The sequence below is a fragment of the Leptodactylus fuscus genome, chromosome 7, assembly GCF_031893055.1.
Source record: "Leptodactylus fuscus isolate aLepFus1 chromosome 7, aLepFus1.hap2, whole genome shotgun sequence".
NCBI lineage: Eukaryota > Metazoa > Chordata > Amphibia > Anura > Leptodactylidae > Leptodactylus > Leptodactylus fuscus.
The window spans coordinates 51,024,349-51,049,274 of record NC_134271.1 but is presented as its reverse complement, the minus strand read 5'-3'; the positions used below and the strand labels follow the sequence as shown (position 1 = coordinate 51,049,274).

Genomic DNA, 24,926 nt, shown 5'->3' with positions numbered 1-24,926 from the left:
ACAGCATTTAGCAGTATTAGTACGGTATTATATAGTCCATGGTTACTGATACCCTGTATGCTTGGCATTAGACATTGTAGGAATTCATACTTACTTTGTAAAGGTTTCATGGGCAAGAGCTCTGTAACAAAAAGAAAGAAATATTACTCCTGGAACCCGTTCATTTGTAAGGTGCTGCGGTGCTAGCTAATAAAAATTATTATTAACATGTTTTCATATAGTGCCCTTATACAGCCCACTTGCATCATGGCTTCCACATGTAACGGAGCAGGGCCATGCCAGTTGTTAGACAGATACTGGTGGATTTGCTTGACTTTAATGGAATCTGCTGGAGATTCTGATATTTTTCATGGCAAGAACTGAGCTGCAGGCTGCACTATTGTAGCTAATAAACATAACGGAAATACTGGGCTCTGTTAATGCTAATGTGAACACGACCTGCCACAGAACACCCTGCTTCTAAGGCTTGTGCGCATGAAAAAGCGGTTACTTGTGGAAATCTGCAGACCCCATAGACTATAATGGGGTCCTGCTGGCAAGACAATTATCTCCGCCAATTTAAACAAAATCTTGGGCGGATTTGCTCGACGCTAGTGTCAACCTAGTATAGGTCAAGTAACCTTTATATACTCATTTAGAGAATTTACATAGCTGTATATTCCATGGAATTGAGAGATTTGCCATAAGAAAGCAAGAGGATTTCTGATTAACAATAAGTCATCATACATGGCCAGTCCTGTAATATATAGCTTTCAGTGCAGCTATTCGCATGTCCTTTTTTTTTAAATCCGTTTTCACGGATCGATCAAATCTGTGAGTGATCTATGAAGAAGACTGCCTCATGGATGCACAACAGACATGAAATATAATGGATGTTGCTTAATGCTATATGTACATGACAGTGTCCATTTGTCTGCAATGAAAAGCTGCCAATTTGGTATCTGGTACGTGTCCAGTTTTGAGTATCATCCATTGTTAACGGAGCGTTAAAAAAAAAAAAAAAAAAAAAAAAAAAAAAAAACTTTTTTTTTTTTAAATCCAACCCAATGATGTGTGTTATGTCCATTACAACAGACCCATTGGTGCAAATTTGTTAAAAGTTGGCTGCTATGAACAGCTTTTCTTTTAGACCATCTTAAAATCTGCGTCATTGATTACAATGGGGGTTGTGTGACCATCAAAACAGGCAAAGATCGAACATTTGTTTTTTTGGACCAGTAAATAGTCTGTCAAAAAGCAGACACGTGAATAGACTCATTCCCATTTTTTTTTTTAAATGGCAGTGTACTCTACTCATATATTCTAACCACATCGCTCCTTCTTCCAATGGGGCACACAACCATACCACATACATTAGGACCAGTTTATATTAACTGGGTACAAGTGCTATGTAACAACAAATAGTGCCAGTCTGGTGGCCCATACTGAGCTATGAACACGCCGGGCACATAAACCGCTGATCATAGAAGTAAGATGGCCGCAGTTCCCCAGCCCTGAAGTATGGATACCTAGGTGACGGTTTGTTTGCTGTATTAATAATGTGCATTTACAACAGGTGGTGTTAGGAGTCCGGCTGGGGCCTTCATGTCTCTAACTACAGTCCTGAGATACTCTGCCACATGGTTTCTGGGATATAACAGCTGATAATAACCCAAGAGCTGTAAATGTGTAACCGTACACATATTTACTGACATATGCTGCAAAACTAGATGTAGCAGAGAGCATCTCTTATATGGCTTTCTAATCCAGACATTACATTAGAAGTCTACCTGCAGGCCCCGTATGACACAACCTTTACTTTACCAATGTGAGCATGTTATAGGAAGTGACAGGAGTGCGACCCTTCACGATAGTGGGAACATTTTTAGGTAAGGTTTCTATTTCGGGCACTGTGATGCCAGCCTCTGACCGCACGCTTGGAAACTTTACTCTGTGACTACTTTTGTTTTGTCAGAGAACCCAAGTGACTTAATTAAACCTCGGTCACATCTCCATTAATGAGAATGACAAAGCAATTATAGGTGACATTGCAAAGTAAATTGCATCACTTACAGTGGAATAATGCAGTCCCGGGTGCATTGCTGAAGACAAATTTGGCCAAATGACGCCAATGTGTTTTTTTTGCTGCCTCCAACTTTAATACCTGCAGTCACTTTGCTGAAACCAATCCATGTGCAAGGTAACCTGGGCCCTGGGGTATAGTTGGTTGCTAAATGGGACAATTACAGCTGTTAATAGCTTTTCTCTATGGAGCAGGTTTTTTCTCAAACAGAAGCGCTCATTAGTTCGCTCCTTGAGGATTATTGTTGTTTCACAGGCAAATCTACAGCATCAGTTCCATCAAAACAAGAACACGTGCCGCTCAACTGACTACATGCTTTGCGTCTTCGGAAGCAAGACTTCAGGGGGCTGCCCCTACCATAATGAGATTATTCGGTCATTCTTCCTGGGTTGGCTTCCTTACAACTGCCTTGCTATTTATAGCACTGCTGTCGACTTATATGGTGGAGTAACCCTCCCAGTTCTCTAAAGCACTAGTGCAAATGTGTGACTATAATGTACCCCTATACACAGGGGTGTAGATATAGAGGGTGCAGAGGCAGCAATTGCTACTGAGTCCAGAATCCTCATGGGACACCATTATTATAGGAAGTACATAGTGAGTGCTGGGAGAGGAAATCCTATTACATATGCTACATTAGGGCCCAGGAACTTCAAATTCCACCCCTTGCTTGTTCCTTAATTTGATCTTTATTTGATTATGATATAAACAGATTATTATAAGAACAAACAAGAAAGTCCGTATACTTGTACTTGTCCTCGTGATAACTGCACCATTCAGTATGGGATCAGGAATAGCAACACTACCATGTCCTAACGGTGAAGGACAGTCTACAAATTAAATGGGCCTTTTTGTTATTTCACTGGATAGAGGTCAATATGCTATATTACAGACTAATAACCTGAAGGAATTCTATCATCACCCTCTAAGCCTCTTATATGCTGTTATAGGGATGGTGGGTGGCATTGTGATCATGATCACCTATAACTATGCAGGGGAGGTATTCCATCGAATATACTCGCTCATCTCTAATCACCACCAAACAGAGAATAACAGGGTGTGTGGTGACAACAGATGAAAACGGGATGTAAACCCATGTGAATTTCATGAAGCTAGAAGGATAGGAATCATCACAAATTTCATAAAACTTCATTTTGTGACATTATATGGCACAGAATATTAATACGTAACCTGTGATCTAAAAATAACATGTAAGCACTCATAAGTTCTCGGAGACGTTTTCCCCTTCTGTTGGAGGTGCCTTAACCATCTGGGTACAATATATATATATATATATATATATATATATATATATATATATATATATATATATATATATATATATATCATGGAAAGGCAAGGAAATAGTCCCCTCTTCCCTGAGATTCTCTCTCCCACTTATCTTCCTGAACCTATGGCGCCCATTCCCCAATGGGTTCCCCAAATAGTTGAGTACCACTGCTAAGGCCCTCATACCTCTCTACTGGTCATCAACCCCCACAATCCCAATCTCTTATTGGCATAGGAAAGTAGCTGAATCTATAAAGCAGCCTGCAAGCATAGCTTCATCTTAAGTACTGTGATAGTGAAGTGTACAATACCTAGGGGGTAAGTGCTCCTCCTGTAGAGAACACATTTTAAGGCTGCCTTCACATGGAGTAACGCTTCATTCATTCTGACACGTAAATAGGTGTCAGAGTGAGCGCTGTACAACAGAATCCCATTGACTTCAATGGATGGCGTCTTACACGCGCTACACATTGAAATCAATGGGAGGCTTTTTAACCCATTGATTTCAATGTGTAGCGCGCGTAAGACGGCACCCATTGAAGTCAATGGAATTCTGTTTTACAGCGCTCACTCTGACACGTGTTTAGGTGTCAGAATGAATGAAGCGTTACTCCGTGTGAAGGCAGCCCTAATACCTATCTAAACCCCAGCATGACAGCTTATCATTTCCTACCCTTCACCTTTTCATTGCATATTACAGACCTTGACCGGATTCTTGTATGAAACCTTGCAGAATACATTTCCCATGTTCTAGCTGTTATATGCTCATTCACCTACTACCGGCTACTTTGTGATACTTTTCAATCAGAATCCTAATATAATACATATGTGAACAACCTTTGCTTAGAAGATTCAATAAAAAGATAATTTTGGAAAGAAAAAAAAAATCACAAGCCATTTATATCACAGTTTTTTTCATTTTACAAAAGAAACTGATATGTCACAAAATTAAATTGTAGGAGACCTCACGGTATCCTGTAAGCCTGACCAACCCAATGCAGGTTTATATCTTCTTATATCCTCTTAGTCCTACACAGACTTAGCTGGTACTCTCAACAAATAGGCAATTGTCAATCCCAAAACGTAAAGAGAACATTTCTGCTTTATAGGGACTGTTCCCCCTGTCGCCTGCCTTTACTTCTGCATTAAGAGAATTGTATGTCGTCTTCAGAGGGGGCTCGCTTTATAAACGTAAATGGTTCCTTATTTGCCTATAGTTCATGAACAGTAAACAAGGAACTAATTACAATATGCATATACAGTAAACTGATAAACTAGGATGATCTGACTTTATATGTTCAATAAACATAAAATACGGGCAATTGACGCAGAATGTTTTATGACACAACATGCCATTCTGAGTCACAGAATGCCAGATTGTAACTACATGCCATACTCTCATGAGACATTGGGAGTTACTGGGAGAGAGTATACTGGATCACAAGGAATAAGATCATCGTATTTGAAGTGGTTTTTCTACTTGTCATAGATTGTAAGCTCTTGTGACCAGGACCCTCAGTCCAATTGTGTGAATTGACTCTGTAATGTCTCATTTTGTCTGCACTTGAACCCTACAAATTGTAAAGTGCTGCGGAATATGCTGGTGCTATATAGATAAAATGTATCATTATTATTACTAGTGTATTAGGAAACTGAAATATTTATGGACATTAGTAAGGCATACTAAGACTATGTTCACATCTGCAGCAGAGGCTGAAAATCAGCTGAGAAATACGGTAAGTCCTGCACTGAAGACTTCTTCCTCTGCTGGTTTCAGTTTTATAATGATGGGTCATATTTTAGTAAATGGGGTCCGTCGGTCTCTGTGTGTTACTGCTGTTTTAGAGGTCCGCCTCTGCATTGCTCAGGTCCCTAGAGGTGAAGCTAGTGTGAGTCTAGCATAAGACAGTTTTTTATATAATACTGACAGCTTATTGTACAACGGCATGTTATTCTATTCAATGTAAATATTACACTGATAATAGTTTGTTGCTAATAAGTACTTTGTGGTCATTAATAAATACAACTAGTGGCTATTGAAGTAGGAGGAAATCTTTTACAGCATTGAAAAGGACTTTCCACCGCACCCAGTTCTTTGCATTCTTTGCTAGGTGCTGCTCCCCTGATTCCAGCGCATTTGGAATTTTTTCTCTAGCCCTCACCATTCCTGAGCAATCACAGTGCAGTTTGTTTTGGTACCCGATATGCCAAGTAGATTCCTTACTGTCCAGTGGGCGGTCTCAGGCAGGAGCGGGCAAGGGTCTGCTTTCCTCTAAGACCATCCAATTTATAATAGAGAACCTATTTAGCATATCAGGCACCAAACTGCACTGATTGTTCAGGAATGGTGAGGGGTAGAGAAAAAGCTTTAACTACATCGGAATCAGGGAAGGAAAAGGGAGTTATTAAAGAATGCAAAAAACTGGAGATGGCGAATGGTCCTCTTTAATGGGACTCGATGAGACGTTCACAACGCTCAGTCTCACACTGTACTATAGCTCCACTTCATTCACGCAAAAATGGCTACAATACTAACATTGTCTAAACCCCTTTAAGTTAGCTCTGGCATATAATGTGAGACTACATTGTAAGTGTATCTAAAACTTGAAAGCTAGTTTTTTAGCTGATCAGGAGTTTGTATGGGCGTCTTTAGGATAAAACGATAGGTCAGAGAACGCTATATAGAGCCTGACACAGATATCAGTTTGCCTTCCTTCCGTATTATTAATAACACAGATAATGGACAGTCACAGGATTGAATACTCACTCCTTGGGAAATGGGATGGGTTGCAGCAAACTTGCCAGGGCTGGCCGCCAATCGTCATAATCTGACCTGCAAGACAAACATAATTTTGTAGACAATACTTTTACCATGTAATAAGTTAATACCAGGGAAAACGCCATAAAATACATGGTGTAATACATCGCGATGATGAGGCAAATAGATTTTTTTAAATTGGAAATAGCCATTTTTTTTTTTGCACCACTGTGGTTTATCCATGAAAGTAACATGGACATGTGTTATAGTTTGTTGCATGACTAGCATGGTGAAGTGCCAGAGACCGATTGTTGGCACTCATGCTGAGGAGCAACTTAACCCCAGCTTGTGACTATCCTTCTCAGGAACCCCAAGTAGTTATAGTTAATGTATTGTATTGTACGTGTTAAAGGTTTCTATCAAACTGTCCTGAACTGGAAAGATATGGATTCTTGGATCTCCCATAAAGTCTAGTGTTCCTATTGACGCCCACCAGTCACTACAATGAAGAAACAGTGGACCTTGTTAGAGCATCATGCTCATTTGACTCGTATTACCTCTCCCTGCTTTATTTAGGAAAGCGAGTAATAGACTATAATTCATTATAATGTTCCAGCTTCATCTCTGCCGAGGCCAATGGTGCAGTCCCTTTGTTCTGGAGATCAGATGGGTCACAGTAGATAGACCCCCCTGATTTGGAGCTTTTGATGTATCTCTAGGACAGTGCTTTCCAACCAGGGTTCCAGGTAGCTCTGGTGCTTCTTGGAAGACAACACCAGCAAGTGCTGGGAAATACTCTCCTGGATATTTACTTTTAGACGTTTATACAAGGACTCAATGAAAGCAGAGCCTCGAATAATGACACCAGAGCGTGCAACATACTGTAAATGTGCCTTAGATTCTTGTAAATGACTGCCACAGCAGGTGACCACTGCAGAGATAAAGAAATCGCCTGATACTGTAACTCAAAGAACTTTCCACTACTACTGTGCCCAACACATGAGATTTGTGTTTACGATGGGCATTAGGGAATGTAAAGCAGCTGTTCCCTCCGAGAATAGATTTACTGTAGCCATATTCCATGCAAGAGAATTAGGCCAGGTTCACGTGTGGCAAAGCCACGTCATTAATATATCTAAAACACCGCGAAAAAATAATATATATATATATATATGATGACATACCGTATTCTGGTAGTATTCTCACCTTTATGGAGTCTACCTGTGAGTACGTATGGCGGCACATAGACCCATTGGAACATACATGAGACCTTATAGAAGCAATTTTCTGCTTTTGTTGTGGCGAACATATTGGTTGTCCCCTTTGAAATGACTTTTCGGACACGGAAGGTATCCTGTCATTTTGTCATCGTATTCTATCTATTACACAGTGCCAATTTACAGAGAAGCTCATTCAGAGGTTACAACTTGCTAATATGGCCGCCACAACACAGTAGAGAATACCAAAGTCTCTGAAACTTTATTGGCAAATTTTAGCTATTGTCTAATTTATTGATATAGATTTATGAATGATTTAACTTACTTATTGGGTGAAAAAACAAAACAAAATGACAAATAAAGTATCAGCACAACCCTTTGACTTTTATGTCCTACTACCTGACTCCTCTCCCAAATGTATAAACAGAGAGATTCGGAAAGATACCATTGCATTGATAAAAGCTTTAATGTATGTCCATACAGGACGGATATGTTGTGAGCTTTCCACAGTGGCAAAGTGGTTTTGATATGGCCTTCATAGAATAACCCGCCACATGGACAACACAGTGGCTCAGTGGTTAGCACTACAGCCTTGCAGCGCTGGAGTCCTGGGTTTGAATCTGCAAGGAGTTTGTATGTTCTCCCCGTGTTTGCGTGGATTTACTCCCATTCTACAAACACATACTGATAGGGAAAATAAAAAAATGTACATTGTGATCCCTATAAGGGGCTCACAATCTACATTTTAAAAAAATCCCATAACCGACATGCGTGTGTGGATTCCCCTGCAGATTGTTAGAATCTCACCCACTTTTCTGCTATAGGAAATGCTAAAGAGTTTCATGTAATAACGTTATGTACAAGGTATAACACATATGTAACTCGAGGCGAGGGAGAGGTCCTGGTACAAAAGCTGAGCAAGAGGGCAGAGGTAATACATTTATGATGCACAATTACCTAGGAAAGAAAATCAGGTCAGAGAGGTTTTTACTAGCCCAAATCTGTTGAGGGTAACCTGTGAGGCTTCTGGGTCCAGTGACCACTACGACCCCTATAGTTAGGCCAGTGAGCTGCAAGTGGCCCCTGGTACTGAGCAAACTTTGCAAGAAAAGACCAGTGATATGAAAGACAAGAGATAGTTGGGATCCTTGTAAAAACCTAATTATTGTTTCCTATGCACAGAGATTGTGCAGAACACCCTGTGCTTGTGTCCATGTGATTTTTACATGAATTAAAGTCTGACCCTCCACAATCCTGACCCTACTTCCTCTGATGGTGAAAGATGTGACAGGTTCTAACCAAAATCCCATAGACTTGCGCAATTTCCTTTTAGAACATCTTTTTTTCTAGAACTGGTTTCCCAGAAACGACATCATTAAAGGGAAATGTGCACACTGATTATATATATATATATATATATATATATATATATATATACATACACACACACGCTGTACATATGTGGGAAGAGGAACATCCACTGGTAGTCAAGATGTATCCCAACACTGTAAGGCCACTCAAGCCAGACAATAGCTAAAGATGAGCTGTGGATTGCTTATTGTTGGCTGACTAGCTACGCAGGTATATCCACAAAATAACACAGCCATTAATAAGAATTCACAGACAATTAAAGGGGTATTCTTAGCTTAAACATCTATGACATATCCACAGAAGACGTCTGAAAGACCTTTCATAGACTAGAATGGAGAGAGCTGCACAGCCACATCTTTACTCCCAAGCAGGGTTATGATGGGGTAGGGGGGCCACCGCTCTCAAAATGGGATTATCCCTCCAAATTTTACCAATTAGAATTCTGCGGTATCTGAAATAATACAAAACTGTCCCTCCAATGATGACTATTTATCTTCCCTATCTCCAGCTGTAAGAAATTCCAGAAACTATTACCGTACATCTCTATGACTAATAGCAGCAGCTATATTTGTACAAGGATTTCTTTAGGCGTTGTGCCCCTTTAAGTTAACATATTCAGTCCCAAAAGTTCAAGTCAAGTTCCTCTTTCCATTTTACAGATCTGGCTTCTTGGAGTTTAGGAAATGAAATAACCTTGCAGAATAAGTCTGTTTTATCTATTTTTACCATGTGACTTCTGAGTATCTTTGCCGCTATAATGATATAATGTCATAGCTCTAACTGGATTAAAGGAGCGGTCACATCAGGACATATGCAGATTGGACTCGTAACCATCAACTAGGGTATATTTCCCATTGCAAAGAGAAGTCCCTGCTCTGCCAGACTTAAAGGGGCTGTACCACAAGTGACACCGATCCCTTGTCCACAGAATAGGGTATAAGTGCCAGAATACAGAAAACAAGGACCCAATGCTCCACGTAAAAGACGTGCATAGCCAGCGATTTATTGACTATGGGGCTTGTACAGATTGCCAACTCAGCAGCCCTATATAAAGGAAAGGAATGCTAGTCATGTATGCGCAGGGCTCAATTCACATGCAGCATTCAGAAGAACTATCAGGTTCCCTGTTGTCCTGATTTCTAAGGACTCAGTGGTCAGGCCTGACACATAGGGAAAACTTGCACAAATTAAACTGCCCAACTCAAGTCGCAGTCCTTGTTCAACTGCATGTGACCCTAAGATGCAGCGATCACAATGTCCAATATACACTCACCGGCCACTTTATTAGGTACACCATGCTAGTAACGGGTTGGACCCCCTTTTGCCTTCAGAACTGCCTCAATTCTTCGTGGCATAGATTCAACAAGGTGCTGGAAGCATTCCTCAGAGATTTTGGTCCATATTGACATGATGGCATCACACAGTTGCCGCAGATTTGTCGGCTGCACATCCATGATGCGAATCTCCCGTTCCACCACATCCCAAAGATGCTCTATTGGATTGAGATCTGGTGACTGTGGAGGCCATTGGAGTACAGTGAACTCATTGTCATGTTCAAGAAACCAGTCTGAGATGATTCCAGCTTCATGACATGGCGCATTATCCTGCTGAAAGTAGCCATCAGATGTTGGGTACATTGTGGTCATAAAGGGATGGACATGGTCAGCAACAATACTCAGGTAGGCTTTGGCGTTGCAACGATGCTCAATTGGTACCAAGGGGCCCAAAGAGTGCCAAGAAAATATTCCCCACACCATGACACCACCACCACCAGCCTGAACCGTCGATACAAGGCAGGATGGATCCATGCTTTCATGTTGTTGACGCCAAATTCTGACCCTACCATCCGAATGTCGCAGCAGAAATCGAGACTCATCAGACCAGGCAACGTTTTTCCAATCTTCAATTGTCCAATTTCGATGAGCTTGTGCAAATTGTAGCCTCAGTTTCCTGTTCTTAGCTGAAAGGAGTGGCACCCGGTGTGGTCTTCTGCTGCTGTAGCCCATCTGCCTCAAAGTTCGACATACTGTGCGTTCAGAGATGCTCTTCTGGCTACCTTGGTTGTAACGGGTGGCTATTTGAGTCACTGTTGCCTTTCTATCAGCTCGAACCAGTCTGGCCATTCTCCTCTGACCTCTGGCATCAACAACGCATTTCCGCCCACAGAACTGCCGCTCACTGGATGTTTTTTCTTTTTCGGACCATTCTCTGTAAACCCTAGAGATGGTTGTGCGTGAAAATCCCAGCAGATCAGCAGTTTCTGAAATACTCAGACCAGCCCTTCTGGCACCAACAACCATGCCACGTTCAAAGGCACTCAAATCACCTTTCTTCCCCATACTGATGCTCGGTTTGAACTGCAGGAGATTGTCTTGACCATGTCTACATTCCTAAATGCACTGAGTTGCCGCCATGTGATTGGCTGATTAGAAATTAAGTGTTAACGAGCAGTTGGACAGGTGTACCTAATAAAGTGGCCGGTGATTGTATATTTATATATAGGGGCAGCGGAAAGAAAATTCCAGAAACAATGACACTGATAAATCCCATGCAAGTGAATGTGGTTGACCTGCAATACCATACACAGACCATTGACAGGAGTGGCGCTGTTTCTACACAGATATCCCCATAAAGATGAGATTAAACAGAGGAGCATTTCTTTCGCTATACGCATTGTTGTAGGAGAGAGGCGTGTAATACGTTGCTTTTATTTCTAAATCACATATCATGTTTATTCGAGGCTATAACTGGAAGGCTCCCAGACATAACACCTGATAGGACTTAAAGCTTCGGGGAGATGGTGATTCACAATCTCTTTCTGCCAACCAAAGCAGGTCTGAATTTTCAGCCATTGCCCTGCATTATCACGCAGGGTCACGGTCGGCTAGGCCTCTTTTTGTGACACAGATTTCCTGGCAATACACTGAAACGCAGCATTTTCCCAACAGTGATGTAAAGAAAAAAAATCTGATTTCCTAAAATAAGTAAAATATTTGTAGCTAGAAACATGAGACACAAAGCGGAATTCTAAAAAAGGGAACCACCCAAAATTAAGAAATCAACCATAAATCTAAGCCCTTGAGCCGTCCTTTTTCATGTTGTTTAAAATGTTATTCAGACATTTGTTGGGAAAGCTGGGTGACCGGATATGGCTACAATTCACAGAAGTAGTATGCCAGCTCTTTTAGGCAAACCCTCCTACTTATGTAGCTGATGGGTGAAGGTTTTGTTACCCTAGAAATGGGCAGACTAGAATAAATAAAGAACCAAACAGAATTTTTCTATTAGGGATAATATTTTTAGGGCTTGCAGGGTCCCTGCTGGTCTCTGCTTATGCCTATGTAGACGATTGATAGGCATTTCCTATGTGTTGAGACGGGGCCGGAAGTAGAGACAAGTGGGAACCTGGATGGGGAAGGTGAGTAATGCATTATTTCTTCTCCGCACCGTCCATTTACAATAGGTTCTCTTACTATAAAATATTCCTATTTAGATCCAGGGTCTGGGATATAGGAATGTTTGTTTACTTCGCCCTTTACCCCCGCATCTACCATCTCTATATATAACCTGTATGTTATTTTTTTTTTTTCATTTGTGTCAAAGTGTAGGCGTATAAGGTGGATTAATGGCCGGGTGTTGTCATTCCTATAAAATGTAGGAAAGACGTCAGCGCAGTAATGAAACCAATACTTCCTCCATAGTGAGAGATGACTGGTGACACTGGATTAACCAGTGCCGAGAGTGTGAGTGCTCAGCACCACTCCCTCCGCATCCTCTCAAAGTCCTGACCTATTCCTCTAGCTAGAAGTGAGTTTCCAAACTTAGTCCAACAAATTGATGTCTTCACACAGTCACAATATTAGCTAGATTACTCACATGGTAAAGATCAATAATGGGGCAGCATTAAATCCGTGTAAGACGTTTTTTCAGATTTTAGGTTTTTCAGGTTGAGCTTATGAATTCTGTAACTTCTGGGCTTAACAATTGATGACCTATCAAATGAAGATCAGGGGGTCTAACACCCAGGACCACCATGGATCAGCTGTTTGAAGTAGTAGTAGTAGCATTCAGTGAGTGCTGCATCCGCTTCACAAGCCATGTGATGTCACATTCATTGTTCACATGGTCAGTTTGTGGCTCAGTCCCATTGAAGTGGATGGGGCTGAGCTGTGATGACAAGCACAGCAGCTGTACAATGTATGGTGCTGTGCTTGGTTTCCTGTGAACAGGCTGCAGGATAGGTCCTAAAAATACGTCATCAACTGATAAGCCGGGAAAACCTTCTTCAACTTTTTGTTTAGTTTAGATAATACACAAAAATGTGAGTAACTCTTTAACCGCATTACTAATTTTGTATTGACAGCTTGTACTATAGCCCAGAGCTGCATTCAGAATTCTGCTCCTTGTTATGTCAAAATGTTGTCAGACACACCCCTGACGGCTTATAATAGAATATTCTGCACTGAATTGTGGGATACATCTAATGTTTCGGTCTTTGTAAATTAATGATCTCCAGTGGACATTTACATAATTGCAACCATCAAACATAATAAGACATATTGTGAACATAAATCGGATGGTACTAAAAGAGCAGTTCAATGGAAAAAGCATTTACGACAGGCAATTATTGTAGCAATCATAAGTATTACGTGTAAATGGGCCAGAAGTTTCGCTTTTTTACAGTGCCTGAGGTGGAGAATGCAAATCAGCAGAGCACGCTCTGTACAGAGACTGAACGAACGCAGTATACAGGGAGATCTGAGCTCACAATACAATGTAATGAGTAGTAAACAGGACGGGAACTATAACGGTGGACTGGTCTCCCAATAAACCATAGCATCAATATACAGATGACTACTTACAGCATTTTCAGGATTTCCACATAGCACCCCAGCACTCGCTCAGCGTTTGGGCTCAGTTCTATACTCATGGTGCTACAGGCTGGGCTGATGAGCAGACAGTCAATCAAGTTGGGCTCACTGTCATTGCCAGTGTTGGCCTTTAGCTTCTGGTTAACCGTGTTGTTGCGCTCTACCTCCACGTGGATCTCATTTGATGTGACAATAACCGCCTTGTGTCGAGACTCTGTGGATGTCACTTCTTGTGAAACAAGGTCCGGGTTGGTATGCAGAAGCCGTAAGGGAATATTGGGTTTACGATCACATTGCTGCTGGCAGCCATTCCGGATTTCTTTTAGACTTGGAGAATTGTCCCGGCTTCAAAAAAAAAAAAAAAAAAAAAAAAAAAATTCATTTATTCAGGTTCCTTTCTATCGAATTTCTATAATGGTGAGTTATAGTAGTAACTTTACAGCCAACACATCATTTTGTCTTTTCACTCAGAATCCTCTTCTCAGCTACATACTGGTATCTGTTACCGACAACCATACTGTGGGGGAAGGGTGGAACTTAGCCAGGTCATGATGGCTACTTTTGGCTATAAGCCATGAGGTCACTACCTGACCTAACCATATATTGGCAATGACATCCAATGTCATCTAGACTATGCGATAATCTTATAAAAGGGATGTTTTAGTATTACAATAGATAACTTGGCTATACGCATCAGATTACTATTTGGGCAAGTTCTGCCAACAATTTAAGGTGTATAAAAATGAATTGATAATATTTCCGTAATAGTAAACCACCACAAAAATAATACGAATTCCGTTATTTTGCCCATAATCCCGTAAAAAGTTTTATACTACTTATATTAAGTTCACATTGGCTTCTTTTAAGTCTATTGTTCTGATCCATCAAAGGACTGATCCATTATAGGACTCAAAAACGAATAGAAAATTGGGTGCAGATGGAGCACATTCTCTCTGCATCCATCATCATTCATTCTAATGTAAAACAAGACGCTTTCCTCATTTACTTTCAAGGTTCTGCACATCACTAGATTAGTTTTCAGTCTGTAGTATCAGAAGAGACTTAAAAGAAGCCAGTGCGAACTTAGCCTTACTAGTATTGAAACAGTAAAAGACTTTCACTCATTCACCACTTTCATTAGAGTTTCCATGGACTTTCCATAAGGGCCCCCTCCCACCAACCCTAAGAAAGACGAATCAACTTGCCCAGTGATGAAGACGATAAAACCGTCCCATTCTCAGGAGGTCTAAGAACCTGGGCCTACACTAGCCAGTCTTTTACAATAGGTCATGTCTGTGTCGACACATCATACAACCATATATTTACTGACCTGTTAATAAATTCTTCATAGCAAGAATAAATGGCTGCTAGGCACACGGCGACCAGGTTTGGTAGGACTCTAGGGTGTGGACAGTTGGCGGTGGGTCCATGCATGCTGGGGGAGAAACAAAAGCAGGGATTGTATATGGTGTAAGATGATCCAAGTATAACTGAAGACAGGATAACATTTTGGATTTTTGCATGAAATTAACAAGATGACTGCAGCCATTGTTACTCTTGGTCCAACTTACCGTGCCTTGTGATAAATTCTCCAGACATTGGACTTGGAGCTAAAATCTATATGTGTTAACCCTGCCAGTGTAAACAGTCTCCCAGGGCCATTGTCTAAGACAATGATTGATATGAATGACATTGATTATTAGTGGGAGCGTTTTTTATATTTAATAGACACAAAAAAAAAAATTGTCAAGATCAGAATTTCCAGGAATTCAAGGAATTTGATGAAAACAATAACAACCACAATTTTACTTCACTTGAATATTGTTTTCAAGTGAATTGGAGGCAGAAGGGCAATTGAACTGGATAATAGTAAATGTGAGGATTCATGTAACTATTAGAGATGAGCGAGTACTGTTCGGATCAGCCATAGAAATGAATGGATGCACCTGGTACTTCCGCATGGACGTAGCCGGTGCGCTTAACCCCCCGCGTGCCGGCTACGTCCATTCATTTCTATGCGAGCGTGCTGTTTGGACCGGCTGATCCGAACAGTACTCGCTCATCTCTAGTAACTATGGCTTAGCATGGTATGGGCTAGATGACGCAAAAGTAAAGTGAGACTCTACCTCTGTTTTATTTATATGCAAATGAAGGTAAATTGTGCTTTGTATGGGAATCTAGAGCTGAGACCAAAACACTTTCTTCTCATTTGCATATACAATAAAACGACGGATTTACATAAAAAGGAGCTCTAAAACTGAACAACAGGGGTATATATGGAAACTGTAGAACCCCCTTTAAAAGGAGAGGTTATCAATATCAGATCAGTAGGTTTCTGGCACCCACACCAAACAGCTGTTTGAAAAGGATGTAGTAGAGCTTTGGCCTCTTCACTGAATACCAAGCATAGTGCCATACACTGCCTTGGGCTATGCTTGGTATTGCAGCTTAGTCTCATTTACATGAATGGGACTGAGCTGCAGACAGGCACATTGAGTGCAGATGATCTTTGGGAGTCCAGGGTATTGGTCCCCCACCTTTCAGATATTGATGACCTATCCTGAGAATAGGAAATCAATATTTAACTCCCAGGAAACTCCTTTAATGATACTAAATAACATGTAGAAAAGTCACCTTTGTGTCGCTGTAGCAGACTATGGGTTTCAAATATGGCGGCCTATATTCTGGTTTTGGGGAACTGTTGTTTATTATTCTCTGAATAAAATGGCTGTACTCCAGGGCTTTGCTTCCTACTGTATGTGCAGTCATGAGAAAATGAAAAGACAGTAAAATAATCCAAAAGTGCCGAGCAGCCACTGACCTGTGTATAAACTTCTTCACCACTTCCATTCCTGCATTCAGCTCGTTCAGTGCCAGAATGTACTCCTGAGTGAACAGCCGTAACCGAGGACACTTCCCGAAGTCCTGCACAAAATAAGGAAGACAAAAGAAAGAAGTCTGTGTGAAAGATTGCTGGCACCAGAGTCCCAAAGAGCGGCCACTCTTCTGTGTCCGAACAACTTCACAACACTTGTCTCCAAATACTTTTATTTAAAGAAACAGACACAACGTACATCCACCTGTGTAACTGTAAAGAGGAATCCTGGGGAATGGGTACTAGACCGCCAGAAGGCTTTGGGCTTTGTGTATATAAAAAAGTGCTTACAGCAAGTGTGTGTGTGTACATATATACATATATATATATATATATATATATATATATATATATATATATATATATATGTGTGTGTTTGTTTAAGTGTATATAATATGTGTGTGTGCGCGTGTATGTGTGTAAGTGTATATGTGTGTGTGTAAGTGTATATAATATATGTGTGTGTATATAATATAATATATATATGTGTGTGTGTAAGTGTATATAATACGTGTGTGTGTGTGTGCGCGTGTATGTGTGTGTAAGTGTATATGTGTGTGTGTAAGTGTATATAATATATGTGTGTAAGTGTATATAATATATGTGTGTGTATGTGTGTGTAAGTGTATATAGTGTGTGTGTGTAAGTGTATATGTGTGTGTGTGTAAATGTATATAATATGTGTATGTGTGTGCGTGCGTGTAAGTGTATATAATATATGTGTGTGTATGTGTGTAAGTGTATATAATATGTGTGTGCGTGTGTGTAAGTGTATATAATATGTGTGTGTGCGCGTGTGTGTGTAAGTGTATATAATATGTGTGTGCGTGTGTGTAAGTGTATATAATATGTGTGTGTGTGTGTTATCTTATGCAAAAATCTGTGGTTTCATTATTGGTAAATCCATTTTCCTTTGTACCCATTCAGATAGCAGTATTCTGGTCAGTATTTGTAAGACAAACATGGAAGAGTTGCAAGTGTTTCCCTTACAGTTTTTTTTCTGACTTACGAATGGAAAATAATGACCAGAATACCGCCATATGAACGAGATCATAATGTGAACAAGACAGTAATCTCAGACAGTCTTGTTACAGCCAGGCAGCATACATTCCCATGTTAGTCTGGATTAGCGAGGCCATATTCTATCAGAGGAAGATTCTTCAATGAAGAATCAGAAACCCCGGCTGAGAAAGTTGTGTAAACGGACACATGACGAATATCAATGTAGTTAATGGGATCCCTTTGGATCTATTGTTGTTCATCATTAGATGGACCAAAAGAATGGCAACTCGGGCTTACTGAATCAATTTTAGATGAAGATTTCATTCCATTTTATATGGGTCTGAGCTAATCCTGCTTGTTTTCGGGTCAACTGCTGTCTGTGGATGATCTGATTTCACATACAGGAAAAATGGACCACCTTTTTTTTTCCCTACACCTTTTAACGTCTCTGGGCCATGAAGAAAATGGAAGCTCTTGGTATGGGAAATTTAACACAAAGACAATATCAGCAGGTCCAGCCAAGTATCATATGTGTATAGGGGCCTCCGAACTTTTCTGACCACAGATGTTGGGTAAATAAGGATCATGCATGTTGAATTTTAACGCTCTACTCTTTAGTTCTTAGGGTAGATCTGGCAGTGGCTTACTCCACTATCCCCATTGAAAAAAAGCATGCATGTATATGGTGAGGTTAGGAGGAATAGCTGTTTGCCAAATAAGCTTTCAGAGGTCAGCTACTGAATGTACATGCATACCTTCATGGTAGAAGAGAAAGTTTATCTATTAACTTTCATTCAATCGAAGATCAAGCTTCATTGTAAGAAATGTTAACCGATTCCCAGTTCACATGCACACACAGTACAAAGAGTGACTCAATAGTCATGAGGCTGCAGCACAGCAATGTACTGCGGTAATACCAGCAGCATCGTGTTATTGTTTCCACATACAAAATGGCTGAAGTTCTGGCTTTAAACAATCCTACACCCAGTGTTATATAGAAAAAAACATGTCTTTGATGTTTAATCTAAGAGGTGCTCTCCTGAGTACAGACGTGCCTATGTTATAGAACCAGAATTTCAGGATGTGCTCTTTCCCTCCAAGCCCCCTTCCTTTCCAAATCCATGTTTGTGCTCTTTTGCTCAGATATAATACTATGTGTTAACTGTATGTATAGTTAGAAATATCCCATTAAAGACTTTTTATAAAAAAGGGGAGTCTTTACAGGCAAACGTGTGGAGTGGGTGTCAGGACAAGGTCTGTCCCCAATCTTAGGAGTCAGCCTGGCCATGTTTAATAGCAATATATGAGACACCAACAGGTGAACTTAACTTGGCCAAGCATTCATGTTTATTTCAGATGGGAGTGAGAAAAGTATGTTGGTTTGTCTCCCCAAATGAACAAAAATTTGGTAAATTAAAATACAACATGCTCGATTCTTCTTTCAATAGACAGAGGGAGTGCTATTAGGTTGCCCCATACACATATGATCACAAGGACCCCCATAATCCATAAAATTGGAGGCTATCTTCTACCCACCCAAATTCATACCAACTCAATTCTGACATCCATTTTACATTCTTTCAATACAGAACATGCAGTAAAATCTGGATTAGAAATGAGGATCAAAAAAGGTTAAATTGTACAAGGTCAGGAATTCTCTGTGGCCCTGTAAGGAAAAAAAGAAGACAACCTTTTGGAAATGAGTGAAATAAATTCCAGAATTCAGATCAATAAAAAGAACAGAACAATTAAAAGGAAGGGTCACGGCCAACAACTGGTTAATATCTACAATCCCTGCAAATGTTGGCTTTAGATTTTTCGCTATGTATTTTCAGTTAGCGGGGGAAGCCATTTTGTGGCCTACAATGCACACAAAATGGCCATGGGTAGAAGAAAGGTGAATTTGACATCAAAGCAGTAGAAGATACACAAAGCTGAAGGAACAGAATTCTTTGAGAATTTACAGAAATTATTATGTTACCAGCAGTGTAAGATGATGTAAACCAAGAAAAATGCATTTTGAAAGAAAACTTCACAAGAGCCTGAATTTCTCACATGTACATGTATTAAATATCCACCTGACACATCACTAAATATCTATTACATGTGACATAACAGATATTGGACACACAATATTACCTGCAAATGCAGGTGTTTTCCAACCTCCACCAGCAGATAGAGAGAGGTATCCAAGCCGGTAAAACAGATCCAGTACATCTGCAATTCATTTGATACCCTTCAATTATTGGAATTGGGCAAATAAATATTCATTTAACACAGCAGTTCATGTCATTGGGAGAGCGGCTCTCCTTTAGTCTGCGCCTATCAGACCGCTGTTCTTTGTATACAGGTTATGTCATAGCCACACTGCTGTCAGAGAGAATGTAATATTTTGGCGGTTAGGACTCTGCACCCTGCGCTGTACCCCTGATGACATTCTGCAGTATCGCTAAGCTTTAGAAACACCTCTAGTGGTTTCCTTCATATTGGAGAGAAGCTTGTACCTGCGCAGGTTGTCACCAGCTGGGGAATGTAATACATTGAAAGGTCTGACACTGCACCATACACTGCATCTAACACTTTGTTACGATACTGAATAACTCTATATCTCTTCTTGTCTGAGAGCCCATTGTCTTCTTCACTTAGTGCTGCACTACGACTATTACCAGTTTACTCTTTGGCAAGAGATTATGCAAGCTGGAGACCAAGCACACTTGGGAGACCACTAGAAAGAAAGAAATATCCCATCTATTAAAAAAAAAAAAAAAAAAAATGGTTCCATATCGTACACATAGAAATGCGAGTTTCTGTATACATCCATACAAGCAAATGGCAAAAAGATTAAGGTCTATATTCCATAAATGAGATTCTGGATGCAAATTCATGTGCCTACCTATGCTTGAACAACGCTCTGTAGACCCAAGCTAAGGCGCCATATTGCCAGGTTCAGCCAAAAAGCGATGCAGGAAATAAAATTCTGCTTCAATTATATCTACATGGAAACCGCCAACGTTTCCGTAAATATAATTGACACGCTGTGATGTCCAAAATCGCAATGGTTTTGGAAATCGCAGCTTTTTCGTTGCAGTTATTTTTCTGCAATCTGTGGATGGGGTTTGCTAGAATCTCATTCACTTTCCAGGGACTGTAAAACACTGCAGCGTTTATGCCATGTGGGGCTCTGGCTTCCCCATACACACAAACAAATGTTCACTCAACAGCTCTCTCTCTCTCCCCATCCATATATACATGCAAAGCATTCATGTATTCTGTATAGGGAGAAAACTGCTGCACCTGATACTTATCTCCCCCAACATCTGCCGTCAGGGAGAGTTCAGTGGTCCTCATAGTCTAATGTGTATGGCCAGCTTAAGGACCTTTCCACACTGGGTTAAAGTTCTGTTCTGTCAGCTTTCCACTGATCATAGTCTTTTATATCTTATTTTGCCTTATAAATCAGTCAGATCAGTGTCTTGTAAGAACAGAACCCCAGATATTAATTTGAGGGTAAATATTGCCAAAGCCCAAATTTGACCCAAGTATTTACAATCCCAATCTAAACAGTCTTTGAATACTACTACTTTGGCTTATTGGGTAGGAACTTCGATAACATTTTACTGAAGGTATCTTTGTCCACACAGACATACACATGTTCACTCTATTCCGTAACACTCACTCGCCTTGTCTAATAGCTTCTCTAGACAACCATAGATCTGAAGATCCAATAAAGCAATAACATACCATAAGGTGTTAAAGAGACATTGAATAGAATCTATCTACAGGTGCTAAAGGAAGGAAATAAAGAATGGAGCACATGTCCAATCCAACTAGTAGTAGAACCCAGGAGATCATGGATCAACACTTGTCAAGTATGTCTATGGTACGTGTATACACTGTGTCGAATGGAGCTGTCACACTATGGAAGTGGCATATATATATATATATATATATATATATATATATATATATATATATATATATATATATATATATATATCCTACTAATATTATAAATGTGAAAGTTTGTGTGTTTGGATGTTTGTGAGTTTGGATGTTTGTTGCAATTTTCCACAAACATAGTTTTCCCTCAGGATTGAGTCACAGGCTACTTTTGGTGCCACTAAACAACATGGCTTCCTAGCAGGAGACTCACAAAAGCAGGACTCCTAGCCCCAGCTATAGACTCACACACACTGCCTGGCATTTCCTGCCTCAACCTGCCTGCACACTCCTTACTGTCGCCTCAGGAGTAGCCCTCACTCTACTCACTCACATTTACATATAGCTTTCCACTATACATACACAATACAACACATCACATTGTAATTACATGTATCTCCTATCACTGCTATATACAGTACCTGATACATATATACTCCTGTACACAGGCTGTATATACTATATATTACATGTATTACCTATCACTGCTATATACAGTGCCTGATACATATATACTCCTGTACACAGGCTGTATATACTATATATTACATGTATCTCCTATCACTGCTATATACAGTACCTGATACATATATACTCCTGTACACAGGCTGTATAACACATCACATTGTCTGTATCACAACATACACAATATAACACATCAAATCACATTTGCTAGCCCACCAAACTTTTTAAAGCACTTTTACAGTTTCACACGTCTGTGTCCACCCAATACTCAACTCACCGCAGACGAAGTCGCGGGTAAAAGCTAGTATATATATATATATATATATATATATATATATATATACCTCTTTGGAACCTATATTCTGTTAAATGAAAACTAGGTCTAGTGTGGTTCAGTCCTCACCCTGCTCCTATTCTGAATACCTTGTCAAACTACACCGATGTGTACACAAATCTTGTCTGCCCATGAAGAGTCAAGTATGCCGTAGAAAAAAAACAAAAAAACAATATAAGCCCTATAAGTGTCCATTGAAGCCATCTGGTACATTGTGTCCTCATTTGCAATGTGTTAGGGTGCCTTCACACGGAGTTACGCTCCGTGCTTTTTGTCCATTTTACACGTGTAAAATGTAGTTAGCCATTGAGTTCAATGGCTTTTTTTTTTTTTTTTTTTTAACACGCATCTTTTTGCACGCGCAAAAAGACGCGCGTTATATGAGAAAAAAACATTGAACTCAATGGCTTACTACATTTTACACGTGTATTTTTACACGTGTAAAATGTAGCAAAAAGCACGGAGCGTAACTCCGTGTGAAGGCACCCTTATAGAGATTCGCTTCTTAAATACTCCCTACAAAATCCCTTTAACCTGAGCATAAGTGAATGAATCATTATTTGGTGAAGAAGTAACCATCTGCTTTATATGTTTGGATATGGCATATCGGTATGGGTGATGGGTCTTCTTCTAAAGTGGGAAACATCTTAGGTTAGCAAAAAAGGGGTGTGAAGAGGTCACCCTAAAACGGGATATAAGCATGACCTGCTTTATTGAGAAGGCCTGCTCACTTCATACCCTGCCCTAGTTCTATCATCAAGTAAGAGATATACACTCACCGGCCACTTTATTAGGTACACCATGCTAGTAACGGGTTGGACCCCCTTTTGCCTTCAGAACTGCCTCAATTCTTTGTGGCATAGATTCAACAAGGTGCTGGAAGCATTCCTCAGAGATTTTGGTCCATATTGACATGATGGCATCACACAGTTGCCGCAGATTTGTCGGCTGCACATCCATGATGCGAATCTCCCGTTCCACCACATCCCAAAGATGCTCTATTGGATTGAGATCTGGTGACTGTGGAGGCCATTGGAGTACAGTGAACTCATTGTCATGTTCAAGAAACCAGTCTGAGATGATTCCAGCTTTATGACATGGCGCATTATCCTGCTGAAAGTAGCCATCAGATGTTGGGTACATTGTGGTCATAAAGGGATGGACATGGTCAGCAACAATACTCAGGCAGGCTTTGGCGTTGCAACGATGCTCAATTGGTACCAAGGGGCCCAAAGAGTGCCAAGAAAATATTCCCCACACCATGACACCACCACCACCACCAGCCTGAACCGTTGATACAAGGCAGGATGGATCCATGCTTTCATGTTGTTGACGCCAAATTCTGACCCTACCATCCGAATGTCGCAGCAGAAATCGAGACTCATCAGACCAGACAACGTTTTTCCAATCTTCAATTGTCCAATTTCGATGAGCTTGTGCAAATTGTAGCCTCAGTTTCCTGTTCTTAGCTGAAAGGAGTGGCACCCGGTGTGGTCTTCTGCTGCTGTAGCCCATCTGCCTCAAAGTTCGACGTACTGTGCGTTCAGAGATGCTCTTCTGGCTACCTTGGTTGTAACGGGTGGCTATTTGAGTCACTGTTGCCTTTCTATCAGCTCGAACCAGTCTGGCCATTCTCCTCTGACCTCTGGCATCAACAACGCATTTCCGCCCACAGAACTGCCGCTCACTGGATGTTTTTTCTTTTTCGGACCATTCTCTGTAAACCCTAGAGATGGTTATGCGTGAAAATCCCAGTAGATCAGCAGTTTCTGAAATACTCAGACCAGACCTTCTGGCACCAACAACCATGCCACGTTCAAAGGCACTCAAATCACCTTTCTTCCCCATACTGATGCTCGGTTTGAACTGCAGGAGATTGTCTTGACCATGTCTACATGCCTAAATGCACTGAGTTGCCGCCATGTGATTGGCTGATTAGAAATTAAGTGTTAACGAGCAGTTGGACAGGTGTACCTAATAAAGTGGCCGGTGAGTGTATATGACGTCAATGTGTTTCTCCATCCCTAGACTTAACATAACTGTCTGTCCAGTAGTGGAGGTGGATTTACAAATTAAAAAAAAAAAACAAACAAGTTTATGTTTTATTTAACTAACAATGCCAAAACGTATGAAGCTGCCAAACTTGTGTCTTCCATCCCCGCTTAGGACTAACTCTGCTATTCCTGATGTATAAAGTCAGTTAAATGTCGTAAACATAAGAAACCTAGAGTCTGACGGAGAGACTGAGTTGGCAGAAACCGACTGTGCAGCTGTTCTGTATTTACAAAAAAAAAAACAGTGTTTGTCAAAAAGAATGTGAACTGTCTTCAAATTTAGGGCTACAAATATAAAAGAAAATAATAGAAATAACTAAGTTCTGCCGAACAGACAAAGGAAATTCCTGACTTCACAGAAACAAGTATTAATCGTATAAGAACTTTAGCAGCTATCTAATGTACTTGTGTCTCAGTTCCTCTGCGTGTGGTCGCTGAACAGGAACCCTCTTGTTACATTCCCAAGAACTACCTGCTCACACAGATGCATGTGAGTAGTAGTGCTTAAACATGGCGGCACCGCATAGGTCCGTTCAGTCACGTGTGAAGAATTGGTACAAGCGGTTGGAGTCTATCACAGCGTCTTCCCTGCCCGGAGCTAGAGTTTGCGACCAGAGGTGAATATGGATGAGAAATAAAGAACACGGATTTTTGGGTGCTGATTTTTAAGGACCACTATGACAAAACC

At 40.5% G+C, this 24,926-nt stretch overlaps 1 protein-coding gene across 2 annotated transcripts in view; it reads right to left on the bottom strand.

Moving 5' to 3' along the window:
* The window catches only part of CMIP (c-Maf inducing protein), a 124,417-nt gene that overhangs the window by 17,504 nt on the left and 81,987 nt on the right, over positions 1-24,926 (bottom strand). For both annotated transcript variants that reach the window (XM_075281912.1, XM_075281913.1), the window contains exons 8-12: positions 16,391-16,494; positions 14,900-15,004; positions 13,561-13,914; positions 6,120-6,185; positions 95-121 (exon numbers count right to left, since the gene is read on the bottom strand). In XM_075281912.1, coding sequence (XP_075138013.1) covers positions 95-121; positions 6,120-6,185; positions 13,561-13,914; positions 14,900-15,004; positions 16,391-16,494 — 656 coding nt within the window. The remainder of the gene's footprint in view (positions 1-94; positions 122-6,119; positions 6,186-13,560; positions 13,915-14,899; positions 15,005-16,390; positions 16,495-24,926) is intronic.